General features: G+C 31.9%; 1 protein-coding gene across 2 annotated transcripts in view; it reads left to right on the top strand.

Moving 5' to 3' along the window:
* Window positions 1-17016, top strand: part of Cc2d2a (Coiled-coil and C2 domain containing 2A) — a 104852-nt gene that overhangs the window by 57634 nt on the left and 30202 nt on the right. Inside the window, exons 8-11 of one of the 2 annotated variants that reach the window (XM_072526847.1) lie at window positions 5013-5369; window positions 10091-10411; window positions 16060-16222; window positions 16350-16523. In XM_072526847.1, the coding sequence (XP_072382948.1) occupies window positions 5013-5369; window positions 10091-10411; window positions 16060-16222; window positions 16350-16523 (1015 nt within the window). The remainder of the gene's footprint in view (window positions 1-5012; window positions 5370-10090; window positions 10412-16059; window positions 16223-16349; window positions 16524-17016) is intronic. The other variant, XM_072526849.1, reaches the window with a different exon arrangement.

Raw genomic sequence — 17016 nt, forward strand, 5'->3', positions numbered from 1 at the left:
AATAGTTTTATGTGGGATACACGGGGAGATATTGGATATTAAGATTCTCTTTGTAAGAGAAACGAGTTTACGTATGTTTAAAGTTAGGGAGCCAATTTGTATGGTAGGATGAGATTTTATGGATTCATCTACTATGTTTTTATTAGTTGAATATATACACACCCTATTGTTGGAGATCCAGGAGGCGAACCAGATGTTCCTGGGTTTGATAATATCACCAATTGCTTTTACATAATCAAATAATTTGAGGCTGTCTTGGGCATGGAGTATGATTGCTTGTTCTTTCTTTGAGTAGGTTAGTTTCGGTGTTGCTTTTGCTGCTGTTACATATGACATTGAAAAAGTGTTGTTGTTGGTGTATCTTCTTTGTTGCGGATTGTTGAATCTTCTTGTGACGTTGTGGAAGGAACAGTTGGTTTGATGGTATTTTCTGTACTGCTTATGTACACATAAGCTGCACGTCAATTATTGTTAATATTATTAACCGACAATTTAATTTTTGGTGAACTCAATTACTGGCTTATAGGGACGCCAAATTATTTGTATTAACTGTTTTTATACAATAAAGTTTTAAATCACTTTCTGATAAAGAGGTATTAATTGTCCCTACCGTAGAAAAACCACATCGGGTACACTACATTAGTTTTTAAACGATATATTCGATGCTGAACGCTTACGATGTGAACTCGACGGCTAGTCTATCATGGTGTTTCATATAATTGTCATTTTTAACCATTTATAATTAAACTTATAATAATTACGGCACAAAATTTGCAAATTTGCGGAGAAATTTAAAATGCGTATTAACACTTTGACAACCGTTATTTCAAATTAAAAAAAAAATAATAATTCGAAAAACTTAGAATTTTATGTTATATTCATAACGTAAAAAATTGCAAATCTAAACATAAAACTATGATTAACAAAAACCAAATCAGTTAATAAGGTTAATATTACATTTCTATAAGACAACTAAAATATTTTGAAAAAGTTTTAGGATATATTTAACCCATAATGTCGAATTCTATAAAATATCTACTTTTTTGATGCCAATAACATTGATTTTAAAATTTCAGGACGCACTATTTTTTTTCTTTTTCTTTAGTACCATTTGACCATTTAGGACCATTTTTTGTTCTTCTTTAGTACTTAAAACTAAAGAAAAATTTAATCCCGCCACCCGCAATCAGGGTAATCTTGTCTTTTTTGCGAAATTTTAAAAATTAAATGAGCGAAATAATAATTGTGATCTTGGAGTGTAAAAATGTTGCGAATTAAAATCACTGTAGAATCTATTCAAAAGCACCTACAAAAGTTTTCAAAAAACAAAAATGAAGGCCTTTTTATACTTTTAAAACAGCGTTTTTATTTTTTTCTTCTGCTTTTTCTACCCAACTTTTATTTTAAAATTTTAATTCGTATCTCTTACGCCAAATAAGTAATTGGACTTACTCACACTAATGCCGCACCCTGTATGCATACAGCTACAGGGTATCTAGCAACGAAATTATCTATATTAGAATTAACGAAATAAATAATAACTAAAAATATTATAAATAACTAAAGTTGTTTCTGAAAATCATTTACTTCAGAATATATACCAAATGTAAAGAACAAACTGGTAAATCTCAGTTTGCCTTCAAGAGTAATTTCGGTACTCATATCGAGAGGTAAAGATGTAAATTGTTATGCATATGTCTGCTCTGTGGACTAGGAGAAAGTATTTGACGCTGAAACGAGGGGTTCATTGCAATTTTGAATAAAATAGGCCCGGATAGACAGAACATTCGGATAATAGTGGGTTTGTACTGAAAGCAAATAGCTGACATTACAATTAAAAGTCAAACGTCCGAAGAAGTTTCTATTATAAGAGGATTTTAACAGAGATGTGTGCTCTCATCGCTTTTTTTTAATAAAAAAGCTTTTCGAAAGCTTTATGAGACATAACAGAATGTAAACTGTCCAACGACAATGCAGAGGTCGGAAAAAAAGATATATATATATATATATATATATATATATATATATATATATATATATATATATATATATATATATATATATAAACATAACAGGGGGTGAGAGTAAACATATAAATACAAATGATAATGGCCAAAGATTAATAATTACATTCGCAAATGAAAATAGGATGAAATTAATGAGAACGCATTTCAGGAGAAACAAATATAAATTCCGGGATCCAATGCAACTAATCAAATAGACCACATCTTATTACAAGAGAAATTCACCAATTTAAAACGTGCAGTTAGAATTATTATGAGAGAAATAATAATTAAAAATAAAAACGGAAATCTTTTTTTAATTTGAAAGTAAAAAAGTGCAACGTAAATTTATTGAAAAACTGCGAAAATTTAAGGTAGCGCTGGATTATCAAAAGGATATTCAAGAAACCTACACCAAACAAGATAGTACTACTGTGAGTAACATACAACAAAAGTACTTGAAAATGACAAACCTTATAAAGGAAGCAACGTCGAAGAATATACCAAAAACAAAAAAGATTATAAAAAAACACTGGTTCGATGACGACTGTAGAACAGAGTTAAAAAAAAGATCAGATTTGAGATTAAAAAGTTTACGATAGCAAAAACAAGATGATATAGAAAGGTACAAAACAACGAAAAACAGTAAAGAAAATCCTAAAGGAGCGAAGTATATGGATGATAAAGTAAAGCATTTTGAAGACAAGTACAAGAACAACGAAATAAAATTTTTTTACGTAGAAGTAAAATACATTAAAACTAGGTATCAGGGAAGAACGATGAATGTAAAAGATAAGCAAGGAAACCTGATGTGGACGAAGTCCAAATATGTGACAGGTGGAAAGAATATTCCGAAGAGGTGCTAAATGACGGAGTGACTACCGAAGAAAATTATAATGTTCCTAAACCTTAAATAGTAATAGAAGAAATACCAAAGCCCACAAGAGAAAAAATTAAAGAAATAATAAAATATATGAACAATTAAAAAATCCCCATGGAGAGCGGCATTGTGGCAGATAACTTAAAGTATGGAGGAGAGGCCTTAATAAACCAACTTAGTGAGCTAATACTAGAAGTGTGGGTTGCCGAAGAAATGCCAGATAGCACTGAAAGCGCAAACTATAGAGGAATATCCTTATTAGAGGTAATACATAAAGTGCTCGCTATACTTATTAAAAAACGATTAGAAATATATGTAGAGAAGAATCTAAGAAAATATCAGGTAGGATTTCGGAAAGAAAGATCAACAACCGATCAAATTTTTATGCTAAAACAAATCCTGTTCAATTGCTATGAATACAACATTTCAGCACAAGTACTTTTCATTGATTATAAAGCCGCCTACGATACAATAGACAGAAATAAATTAATAGAAACGCTAAAAGAAATCCAAGTGCAAGAATAAAGTGAAAGATTGGTAAAAATGACATTTAGACAAACAATTTGTGCTGTAAAATGCAACGGTACAGTCTCAGATGATTTTGAAGTGAAAAAAGGTATTCGTTAAGGAGACCCGTTGTCTACATTGCTATTCAATATAGTTCTAAAAAAAATTGTAAGGGTTAGTGGGATAAATAGGTCCGGTACTATTTTATACAAGGAGCACCAATGCTTAGCATACGCTGATGTTGTGGTTCTCATTGCAAGAAATAGAAAAGAATTGGCAATTATAGCAAAAAGACTGATTCGGACAAGCTCTAAAATGGGACTGAAAGTTATAAATAACAGTTTTAATCTTTAATAAATTGAAGTACATGGAAATCTTAAGCAAAAAAGGAATAAATACCAGGGGATCCTTTAAATTGAAGGTGGAGAATAAATCAGTTGTGGAATTCGAGAAGGTGGATAAATATTTATATACATAGGTACTTTTATTAATTAGACAAGTAAGGAAGATATTGAAATCAGCCTGAGACTGACCAAGAGCAACAAGTGTGCTGGAGTTATGAGCAAAATAATTAAGGCAAAAAATATATCTCGTAATACAAAAATGAGAGTATACAAAACTATAATTAGACCCAAAATGCTATACGCTGCCGAGCCATGGACTATGAACAAAACTATACAGAACAGATTAAAAGCATGGGAAAAAAGATACTTCGCAGAATATTTAGTAAAAAAGTAGTAGAGCGAGAATGAGTACAATAACCTGCTAACTCAGCATGTCCCTGTCTTACCATAGTAACTACTTCCACTCTATTAAGTTCATTTCTACAAAACCACTTTAACCTAATCTGTCTCAACACCGAACATTTTCCCAAAAAATGTATCATATCTTCCCTTTCCTTCGTGTTACACATTGAGCAAAGCCTTCTTTCATCATTTCTACCAGGTCGATAATTCAAATATAGAACTCCACATCCTAATTTAAACAGCCATGAAATGTCCCAAAATTTTCCATTTTTAGTAGATCATGCATGTTTGCTCCTTATTTCTGCAGTTCTTTGTAGTGCCACAAAAATTTAATTAGAGTGCCCTATTCTCAGCCTGACGCTGTATTTCCTCCTTCTGTTTTTATCATATTCTCAATCATACTAGGCCAACTATCTCTCCATTCCCATTCACACCTTACCTCAATTCCAAATTTTTCTCCCATGCTCATCCAATCTTTCCACCAGCCACACCTTGCTCTCATCTCATCTCTTGCATGATTTAGATGATTATATTTCTTACCAAAGTGCCAGTAACTTTTGTGTAGAACCATTAAAAAAGAGACTTTTATGAATTAAAAATAGGTAGTTAATAAGTTATCCACTATTTAGAATCCTGATTTTATACCAAGTAACTTTAATTTAGTCCCGTTTACTAAAAATAAATTCTTGAATTTTCTAGGCGCTTGAAATTTTATGAAATTTGAGTTACCTACTTCGGAAGGGTGGTATTGATTGAATGTTTATTACATATGTACACAGTTGTACAGAATTTCATGTACACTATATGAAAAATACAATAACTTAATTCGAAACAACTAAACGAGTAATCTGTTGTATTATTTTTTTTTTATTTTAGGATAAAAAGTGACGACAATTTATTTACATTTTGTAAAACCTCAGTAATAGAAGAAAACCTTAGGCTAAAGATCTTACAGTTGCGAGACCAAAAAGAAATCGAATTCGATGGAATGGTGGTACCAAACAGAGTCCGGGAAATTCCGTTTACAATTCTTAATCCATATATGAGACGAAAAGCTTCAGAAGAAAAAGGATATATTTCCGACGATGATGACACTGAGTACAAAGCACAATACAATTTTGGCAAAAAGCGCTTGAAGCAGGTATATCTTAGACTGTTTCATTTGTGTAAAAACACTGAAAATAATTTGGATTATGAAAGTGTTGTCAACGAGAACTACTTCATATATTTTCAGTAAGTATAGTTGTTTATCAGTTGACTATAAGTAATTATAGCTGATTATAATACTGACAAAATGTTTTAATTTAACAAATGTTACTACCGTTACTACTGTTACTAATGTTACTAAAATATCACTACAGCTATTTCGGCCAGAGTGCCTTTCTCAAGTGATTTATTTTTGGTGTGTGTTTAAACTGTATGTCTTTTACTGAATAAGGTGAGGAGGAAAGAACTGTTTGTCTTAAGCTGGTCATTCAAAATTTTGACTCTACGTACTTCACCTTTTACACTATAATCATTCTTTTAATGACGAATATCATATTCCATATAATCAATATAACAAACTGACCCTATTAGAGCTGGAAATGGAATAAGAAAGAGAGATTCCTAAGTTCTCTATTATTCAACCTGATTATGAATAAAATAATAAAACAAGTAAGAACTAAAAAAGGATACTAAATGTGAGAAAAACAACTTGAAATAATCTGCGAATCGGAAGACGCAATACTACTCTATCAAAGTGAAGATTATTTACAACGTATGTTTCTTCCCAAAAAAAAAAGACAAAATGTATGGTTATAACAGCAAATTGACTAAGATGTAAATTGGAGCTGGAAGGTCAGATAATAGAACCGTGATAGAGTTTAAATATCTAGACATCACATTATCGAGCTACGGAAAGTTTGAAACAGAAATGAAAGATCAAGTGAATAGAGCAAACAGAGTTGCCTGAATGAAACAATATGGAGAAATAAAAATATCGGGAAAGAAATGAAAGGCAGAATTTACACACCACTCATCAAACCAATAATGAGATACGCGGCAGAAACAAGACCTAGTACAGAGAGGACAAAAAGAATGTTAGAAACAGCAGAGAGAAAAATACTATGGGACAGAGCTAGACGTTAAGATGTAAAAAGTACATGCAAGATGGAGAACATCAAGGACTGGGTAAGAAATAGAAGAGTAGAGTGAAATGGTCATAAGCCAAATGACAACTAATAGAGTAGTAAAGACGTGAAGACACGATTCGCCAATGATAAGATGATTGGTAGGAAAACACGAAAACAATGGGACGATAACTTACTGAAGGCACATTAAAAAACAAGGTTATGTCTATATGAAAAGAAGAAGAAAGAGCAGAAGAAGAAGAAGAAGAAGAAGAAGAAGAACATACGAAGATCGAAGAGTAATTTATAATTGTACATATTAATCCAATCTACATACTTGTAACGTTTGTAGTAATTTTACGTAACTTCGTGGTTATCGTCGCAAAAGTGTCATTTCAATTTCTTTTCACATAGGTAATAAAAACATCATTAATACGCTATGTAAGCAGAACTATATATTTGTCGGACCGTCATTTTATAGTATGTCCTGTAATTGCGTCAAAACTTGTTCCGTTTTTGGTATTAATGGCAAGTATTATGCATTTGCTGATGAGAATTGTTTAATTATTCTAGTCAGAACCTAGTTTTATAAAACAAAGTAATTTAATAAATATTTATCACATCACATATAAGTGTGTAAAAAATAATACAGTAAAATATGTTTGTTTAATAATTATCAAAAATTAAATTATTAAAAGTATTGTAATTTAAATTAAGGATACTTAAACAGAACAACGTCTTGGGACAGTCATAAGAGCGTCAAGTTATTGAACATAAAATCTGGCGGATCGAGTTCAAATCCAACTGGGATGAGAGTTTTTATTTATATAAAATATCTTTCTTATTGAATTGATCCTCATCATCATCATTAATCAGCCCTGAGTTGTCCATTGTTAAACATAGGCCTCCTCTAGACTTTTCCATCTGCTTCTGTTCTGCGCCTCTGCTATCCAATTGGTCACGATTCTTTTGAGGTCGTCGGTACATCGCATTGGGGGTCTTCCTCGGCTTGGCTTGTCAGCCCGTGGTCTCCACTCAAGCAATTTTTATGTCCAACTGTCGTCTTTCATTCTTGCAACATGCCCTGCCCATCTCCATTTTTTTTTTGTTGGATTGATATTAACCTGATAATCATTCGGATATAACAAGCGATTTGGATATAACATTTGGATATTATCATTTGGATACAACAAGCGATTCTTCGTAAAGACAATAAAGTCGACTTGGCTCAGTAACAAGGCAATTATCCAATATGCTTACTACAAATTACTATTCAAGGTGAATTCAGTTGGAAACAAATGAGTACTTTGGGTAAAACCAGGGACAATAGTAGAAGGTTGAAGTATAGCACTAGCCCTGTTACCTTTCTCTATGCCGTAGATCCGAGAAATAGCAGACTACTATGCTATACCCCTAAACTGCACTTACTTTATCTATACTAAATTACGAGTATATCTAATTTAAACTTTTAGGGGACATTTTGTGACTACTAAATTTCTATAAAAAGGATTTTTAGTGTATTTATGACTTTGGCTGTGCAAAAAATTCACTAAAATTTGATTTTATTTGTTACTAAGAAAACTACAGGGTGGACCGTATAAGAACCACAAAGCACTAACTTTTGTCACAGTTTGTGGTTCTCATTGGCATAATAATAAGAATAATAATAATAACAAGTCATTTCAAAGAACCTCCTAGAAAACATAAAAAAGCTGCGTCTAAATGAACATCTATATAAAATCATACAGAAAGCTGTGCTACTTTCGACGTCCAGTAGCATGCGAAAATTTTTGGGAGATACACCAACGTACCAAGTCACCTAGGAGTCGATAACATCGAACGAGTCCTACCAGAGCTCAATCATTTTAATACCGTAGGTATCTGGGATGAGTAAGTTTTCCCCTTAGAGGAAGTGTGAGCCGTATGGATAAGTCTGGATAATAATAATAATAAAATCTTTGGATTGACCTTGGTTGACATCAGGAAAGATGTTTCCCAAAACTGAGGGCTTTCTACTTGCGATTCAGGATCAGGTTGTTTCAACTTAAAATTACCTGAAATAAATTGTTAAAGATCTTAAAGTTCAAAATGACAAATGCCAATATATTTTTAGAGTTGTTTATATTTCTTGGGTATTATTTTCTTTGATCGATACCGCTTTTAGGATAGTCTGCGTGTCAAATACATATTCCAGTTTATATGTTTTGTTTATGCCAAGATTGTGCGAATAAATTTTAAAGATAATTTCGTCATTCTTACTTGAGTCGCTGTAAAAGTCAGTCGGCTTAGGTCTGGATCCAAATTTATTCATCGAATTTGTAAAGTTTTCTGTTTTTGTCCCTATTCATGGAAATCTTCGTCTTACGTTATGGAAAATAATTTTAGTAGCAGTTAATAGTAGAATCTAATGTGTATGCAGTCTAATTCTACCTGTTCCTGTTTTTTAAGAGGCAGAGTCCAAAGTTTTGTGTTCATTGCCGGCTTCGGCCTCAAATGGTCGGTCCAATTCGCAGTGTGAGAGTTCAACTCCAGTTTTCAACCTCAGGAACTTAAAGTTATAAAGTGAAATCCAGGTATCTTTTTGGTATAAATTGTAAAGTAAAGTAGACATTTTTTTAAATAACAATAATTGCTTTCATACAGGATAAAAATTGTAATATTTAAAGTTGTAAATTTTATGGTTTAACTTTAGCTGTCTATTTATATCTTTTTTATATTTTATTTTGGTATAAACCCATGAAATTTATGTCATTATTTTTATAACTGTTTGTGGTAAGACACAATAAATTAATTTTTTTTTCTTTTGTTTATTTTTTGGTGTTTCATTTGAAAAAGATATGTTTTTCATTTTTAATAATTATTTCGATATTTACAACTAGCTGTTGTAATAGTTATAATTAGGTACCTCGAAGTGGCGTCCTTTTTAAATTACTAGAGGTGTTTCCTGTTTCCATTCTGTGTTTTGTTTTATTTGTCCCAAGAGATGCATGACCTTTTGTTTCATATTTTTGTAGTTGCCATAATCCAAACCCCTTGCCATTTACTTATCCACGACCCCAGCTCTCCAAACAAACCCTAAGTGCCGTTCGCATAAGTATCGATTATTTTGCTCCGCCCCAATAATTTCTGTCCCGAATTTTCTACCCCTTATAATAATACCCCATGCAATTTAAGTTGGTTGAGATCTTGTTCCTGATATCCATGTTTGTCGCAGCTATTAGTTCTCTTTGTTCAATTCACAATAAGAACATACGTCTGTCCGTGGATGACCAAAATCCAAGTTAAATTTTTTGGCAAATATCTTAGAGTACGAAGTTATTGGATATTTCATTGTATTTTTACTGTATACTGTTTATTGTATGTGACACCACATATATAATTTTTTCACTGACAATTCAGGTGGTAAATAACACTTTTGTTTTGTTTCGAACACCATAATGACTATCTTTGCATTATAAACATTTTATATGATCTATTATTGACAAAGTTGTTTCATTCCCTTTAAATATGACTGTAGAATGGTCTTCTTTATGGTCTGAAAAAACCTACATTAAAAATATAAGCAGCAATGGATTTAATTCTAAAATTTTAGATCCGAGTAACTGACTGAGAAATAGTAACTCCACTATTGCACAACGTAGACTTAATTATTTTCTTCTTCAAATTTACTTTATTTTCTTTTTCTGTCGTCCCCCTAAAAAAACAGTCTCTTGGTTATACGATGCAGTTAAAATCTCAATTTTTGATTTTTTGGACTTTGGAATAACGTTCTTGATTTAGATTAAAACCACTATTCTGCAAAAAAATTGCTTATTTCAGTACTTAATACCAATTATTTTACAGTTATATGGTAACAACTATACTACGCAACTTTTTTAATTGGTTTAGATGGCGACCAAAGATAAGCAAGCCGCTACCTATTTTACAAAAAAATAGTTCAGATGAACTACAGGAAATTCCAAAAGGCAAGCTTAATGTGATAGTTAACGTCATAAGTGCCAAAAACTTGCCAAGAAGAAAAAAAGGTACCTTTAATAAAGATGAAATAGATTATATTGAATTATGCCCATATGTTGAGGTTAGTTACAATAATATATTAGCAAGAACCAATACTAGCACAGGTAGTAATGCAAGTTGGAATGAAATTTTAGCAATACCATTAGAGTAAGTATTGATTATGAGTTTCTACCAAAAAATGTTGCTAGTCATTTTGAATTATAATTTTAGTTGGCAATTGGCAATCAATACTATTTAATTAGCAATATTATGTATTATGCATAATATGTAAATATAGTTATATAAACTCCAACTTAAGCATAAACCTGAAACATCAGTTTAGTTTACTAACTTATCGAAAGAAAGAAGAGTCGGATCGAAGACACACCTTATAGGGTCACAAAATCAGCCAAGCTGACTAATATCTCGAAAAAGCATTCAGAAAAAGTCAAGATCTGTCTCCAAAGTACTTGAAACGCGCAGCATAAATCTATGGCAAGCGTCAGCTACCACAACACTTTTTGCGGCGGCTGGACACAAATTATCTGACCCGGTATGGAGAGCGCTTAACAGACTAAGAACTAGCTGCTCATTTGTTAGTAATCTAAGAAGATAGAAATACCAGAATGTCGATACCTGCGACGGTGGCGCGGGTTAGAGTTTTCACCACCTCTGTGAAAAAACCTGAGTAAAAAAAGTCTTTATAACAAAAGTTATTTAGAATTAGTAAGTTTATTCATTTCCGGACTTTATTATCCGAAATTTATTTTGGGGTTAAATGTTTATTTCACTCCCAAGAAGGGGTGGTTTGCACCCCCTAAGTAAAATAAACCTTGGGCTCAGGTCGTAAAGTATAGTAAAGTCGTAAAGTTAAAGTAAAGTAGAGGGTAAGAGGAACCTAAATCCAAATTTTTGCCCCAAAACGGTCATTTACCGGCATAGTAGTAACATGCACAAATATGAGACAGACCTGCTCAGATCACGACCAATTTTAGCAAATTAAAAGGCCATTTATGTAGTTAACCAAGTTTTTAGTATTCCGGCCACAAAAATAAATAACTATGATAAAAATCGACGTTTTTCATTACAATCAGACATAAAAATACTGGTATTACCGAAATTAAAAAATAACAAAATCAAATACATACACTTAATAAACTTGACAGACTTTCAAAACAGAAAGAATGATGAAAAGTTTAGGCACTTACAGAGAAGTAAATATAAGTAAATATATATTGCATCATTCTGTAATTTTCACAGTCACATTGGCAATATTAACCCTTAACAACTATAGACATTCCATTATTACCACGTAACAACAGAGACCCGATATTTTTTACCGGTCATTATAAAATATAGTCAAATATAAAGTTAATAAAAGAATACATTATGTATTTTTTTGTAGTGTGTAGATATGGGAAAACAGGTGAAATGAGTGATTTTAATAATAAAACACAAGATTTTTAAAGAATAATATATTAAAGGATAATTTTGGTAACATTTTTGGTCTATTGAAACAAACAGACATAAATGCTACGAACAAAAATTTAGATTTTTTTTTAAATAAAGAAACCTAATAAAGAATCATAAAAGAAACATAAAATAGCATTTAGCATAATCTATATATCTTCTTCTTCTTTGTGTGCCGTGCTTGTATTCAAGCGTTGGCGATCGTCATATTGACAAGCTGATGAAATGATTCTCGGTCGGCAGCTAGATGAAACAGTTCCTCGACCGTTCGACCTGTCCATTGTCTAATTTTACGCAGCCAGGACAGTTGTTTTCTTCCGACCCAACGTTTTCCTTCGATTTTGTCCTGAATGATTAACCGGAGTAAGCGATATTTAGGTCCTCTCATTATATGACCGAAGTATTGGACCTTTCTCATTTTGATGATGTTGATCAATGCTCGTTCTTTGTGCACGGTCTCTAGCACGCGTTCGTTAGATATGTGTGCTGTCCACGGGATTCTAAGCATGCGACGGTAACACCATAACTCAAACGTTTCTAATTTGTTAAGATTTTTTATTTGTGTTGTCCAGGTTTCACATCCATAGAACAAAGTAGACCAGACGTAGCACTTAAATACTCTTAGACGTGTGGTCAACGACAGACTTTTACTGCATAATACAGAACGCCAGTTAATAAAGTTTTTTCGTGCGAGTTCTATTCTGATCGAAATTTCCTCGTCACTTTCAACCCTGCAGTCAATCCAGCTACCCAGATATCTAAAGTGTTCCACCCTTTCCAGGATTTTATTATCTAATCTTAGTACTGAGACTTCGATATTTATTTTTCCGACCACCATCCATTTTGTATTTTTTGCGTTGATTGTTAAGCCTTTTTCAGTGCATTCGTTGTTTACTGCCATTATTGCGGTATCATCGGCGTATCTGAAGTTGTTAATAATTTCACCACCGATCTTAACACCTTCGCGGCGATTATTTAACGCTATTTCAAAAACTGGTTCAGTGTAGGCATTAAACAACATCGGTGACATAACACATCCCTGTCTGACACCACGCTTAATAGAAACTTTAGCTGAAACCTCTTGGTCCACCTTAACACAAGCTGTCTGATTGTAGGAAAAAATTTTAAGCAATCTAATATCATACAAATAAATCTATACATCCATGAGAAAAAATCTGCAAGAGGTAAAAAGTCATTATCAAGAGTGCATTGTCAAAAAAATTAAGTGTCATATTCCTTGCAAACTCTGGCCGTGCATTGCAAACATATCGGAGTCTTGCACATTATGCAAATATGAGTGCTTTTTCTTTCTTTAGTGATTCAGTATAATGGTCCGTTGGCAAATACCCTGCATCTAAGTCCACATCACTTGCGCCAGAATCAAGTTCCTCATACCATTTTTGCAAAATTTCCTCAAAATTTTTACCACCAAATTTAACCATCTTTGAAGGTCCTGGATGACTTTCAGAGTTCATTATTTTACTTTTTCCTAAAAACACTAAAATTATTATAAACAGTTCACATTTTACCCATATAGAGTTACTGAGACACATGAAATTGTAAGTGGTGTGGATACAACGAAATCCGCGTTTTGGGACCGTCCACCGGTAAGAAATACCGGATCTCGGTAGTTAAGGGTTAAAGGAATATAATATATAGGGTGAGTCATGAGGAACTTTACATACTTCTACCATATGTAGAGTCCCTCAGGGAGCATTATCATGTGGCCACTAAAAAATGTCAACTCCTCTTCTTTATTAATTAACAGGGTGATTTGTGTAATTGACCATTTATTTCATTTTACTGTAGTGTTTATACGGCTCATTTGATTTTTTTAATTTTTGCATGATACGGTACACTACTATCAAGCATTCGACTGGTATTAGCTAAACTAAAAAATTCCAGGACTGGCTTTGGAAAAATTAATTTAGGGATTCGTATTAAATATTACACCCTGTATAATTTTTTTTTTAAATGCAATAAGTGATTTTTAAACTACATAAATAGCCAATGAAAACGACAAATGCGACAATGTTGTCGCACTTTTATTAAATTTTTAGTGAACGATCAAATCTTACCAAAAATAGAACAACCATAATGAAGTATCAAATTATAAGGTATTAATTTAAACAAATGTTATAAATTTCAAACATTTTAACTAAAATGAGTTCCTACAACATAATCTAATACGTAGAAAATTAACATCTTTACTGTCACTTTGTATTATCTCTACGATAGAATCAATTGTTTTTCAATTTTAAATTTTTACTCATAGATCGTATTATGGGGCGTTATTTTTTTGTGATAAATAATAAATTAAATTGATTAAAAAGTCAAACCTTTTGTATGTATTCATTTTTTTTTGATTGTAAATGATTAAAATTTTATGTCAAATAATAATACATTGCATCAACTGTACTAAATAAAAATAAATCTAAAAAAGTTTAAAATGAAGGTTGGCGTTGACCGTTTGACGTTTCTTGATATTTTATACCCATTGTCATTATTGTCATTATCAATTGTTATTTATGTGTACAAGAATACATATTTCTTCTGTCATATCTACGTTAAGTACATTGTGTTAGTTTTGGTAGAGCTTTTGTTACTTTCGTTCAAAATGCCACATCAGTTTTCGACCACAGAATATGCAGACATAATATTTGTTTATGGATTCTGTAATGGGAATGGTAGGGCTGCTAGTAGAGAATATCGCAGGAGATTTCCTAATCGTCGAACTCCCAGTCATCCAACATTTGGGTCAGTTTTTAATTATTTGCGAGAAAATGGCACTTTTCCTAGTGGAACAACAGAGCGACATGTAGATGAAGCGCAGGAAGATGACATTATGGACGCCGTTACTATGAACCCTGCAATAAGCACTAGACAAGTAAGTCGAGAATTTATTGTTACTCAATCAAAAGTAAGTAGAGTCTTACAAAAAAATAATCTATACCCATATCACATTCAAATGGTTCAGCGACTACATGCTGGAGATAAGATCGATAGGTTGGAATTTTGTAGATGGATTAACAATAATCGACCAACGCTATACAGGACAGAAGAATGTGTGGGCAGAAGAAAATCCCCATGCTATTTGAGAACGTCGTTCTCAGTTAAGGTTTTCGGTTAACGTGTGAATTGGTGTCATAAATAACCAATTAGTAGGTCCTCACTTTTTTGATGGACCTTTAACAGGGCAGGTCTATTTGAACTTTCTACAAAATATTTTGACGAATTTGCTTGCCAACGCGAACGTTACTATCCAAGGGATGTATTTTCAGCATAATGGGGCACCCCCACACTTTTTACTGGCAGTGAGACAACATCTCAATAATATTTATGGCAACAGGTGCAGGTCCTATTTCGTGGCCTTCAAGATCCCCTGATTTCAATCCCGTTGTTTACCATATTTGGGGACGATTGAAGCAACTAGTTTACGCAGTGAATATTAATAACCAACAACAATTAATTAATAGAATTATACATTGTTGTAACACTATTAGAAACGATCCCCAGAGTATCCGTAATTCAATACGTCAATTAACAATTCGGCAACAAAAATGTGTACAGGCTGCAGGGTTCCATTTCGATAATCTATTTTGAATTATTTTTATTTTGTTACCATTATTGTATCTTTTCCAGTTCTAATTTATGGGTTTATCATAACTATGGACATATTTTTAGTTTTTTTTTTAAATTGTTGTTCGTTATTGTTAGTAGTTACTGTTTTTTGTTGTGCAGTGACTCAGTTTATCATTTCAATTCAAATGTTTGAAATTTATAACATTTGTTTAAATTAATTACCTCATAATTTGATACTTCATTATGGTTGTTCTATTTTTGGTAAGATTTGATCGTTCACTAAAAATTTAATAAAAGTGCGACAACATTGTCGCATTTGTCGTTTTCATTGGCTATTTATGTAGTTTGAAAATCACTTATTGTATTTTAAAAAAAAATATATACAGGGTATAATATTTAATACGAATCCCTAAATTAATTTTTTCAAAGCCAGTCCTGGAATTTTTTAGTTTAGCTAATACCAGTCGAATGCTTGATAGTAGTGTACTGTATCATGCAAAAATTAAAAAAATCAAATGAGCCGTATAAACACTACAGTTAAATGAAATAAATGGTCAATTACACAAATCACCCTGTTAATTAATAAAGAAGAGGAGTTGACATTTTTTAGTGGCCACATGATATGCTCCCTGAGGAACTCTACATATGGTAGAAGTATGTAAAGTTCCTCATGACTCACCCTGTAGAAGTTTAATTTTACTTTAATATTATGCTTATTATTAATAATCCAATACATGTGTACATAATAATAATTTGATTTTTAGTTCTTCTCATTCCGATTATCTAAATCCGAATTCATTAGAAGGAGTAATAAGTGTAAATGTATATGACGAAAGCAACATTGAGATTAAAAAACTTAACAAAAACTGTGTTAATTGGCTTGGAGGCGTAGATATTTTGCTTTCAGCTGTATGCTGCTTGGACAGTGTAAGTATAGAATATCAACACACGCAATATTTATATCACTTTTTTTCTATATAATCATGTCCTTTGAGTTTAGTGCCCCGAAAAAACAAAACAACTATAAAAGCTTTATTTTTACATGCATTTACAGATGTCGGGATATTTCCAAATAAAAGTTCCATATCTATTGTTCGATTATGAAGATGAAGCAGAAACAACATCACAGAATAAATCACCCAAACTCATTGGTTCTTCTATTAATAGAAGTTATTTGTATTTGGATATATTTTTAGAACCAAATGTACCTAAACTGGCTCCAAACATGGTAAGGATAATTGCAACAGACTTACAAAATCTCTTTGTAATTTTTGTATACACAAAAAATACAAATGGGCACATAAAAAAAGTTAGGGTTCTTTGAAGTTATAAAATGAAAATCAGTTTTTTTTAATATATTAAAAAAAAATATCAGTAAAATTTGTACATTCAATAAAAATTGTATGGGGGTTTTGTTCCTTTAAACCCCCCTAAATGTTTGTATACGTTTCAATTAAATTATTATTGTGGTACCATTAGTTAAACACAATATTTTAAAAACTTTTTGGCTCCTAGTACTTTTTAGATAAGCCAATTTTTATCGAAATGTTTCAAAATTTCTGAGTACCTAATAAAATGTAAAATATAAATAAATTTTTATATTACCAGATCTCTATAATCTTACTGATCCATTTAAAAATATGTGGTGGATTTTACAAATGTTAAAAATAACCTACATTTTCTTAAATCAATATTTTTACCGTTCTAAGAAGAAAAATCGA

This window comes from Diabrotica undecimpunctata, chromosome 3 (genome assembly GCF_040954645.1).
Source record: "Diabrotica undecimpunctata isolate CICGRU chromosome 3, icDiaUnde3, whole genome shotgun sequence".
Taxonomy (NCBI): domain Eukaryota; kingdom Metazoa; phylum Arthropoda; class Insecta; order Coleoptera; family Chrysomelidae; genus Diabrotica; species Diabrotica undecimpunctata.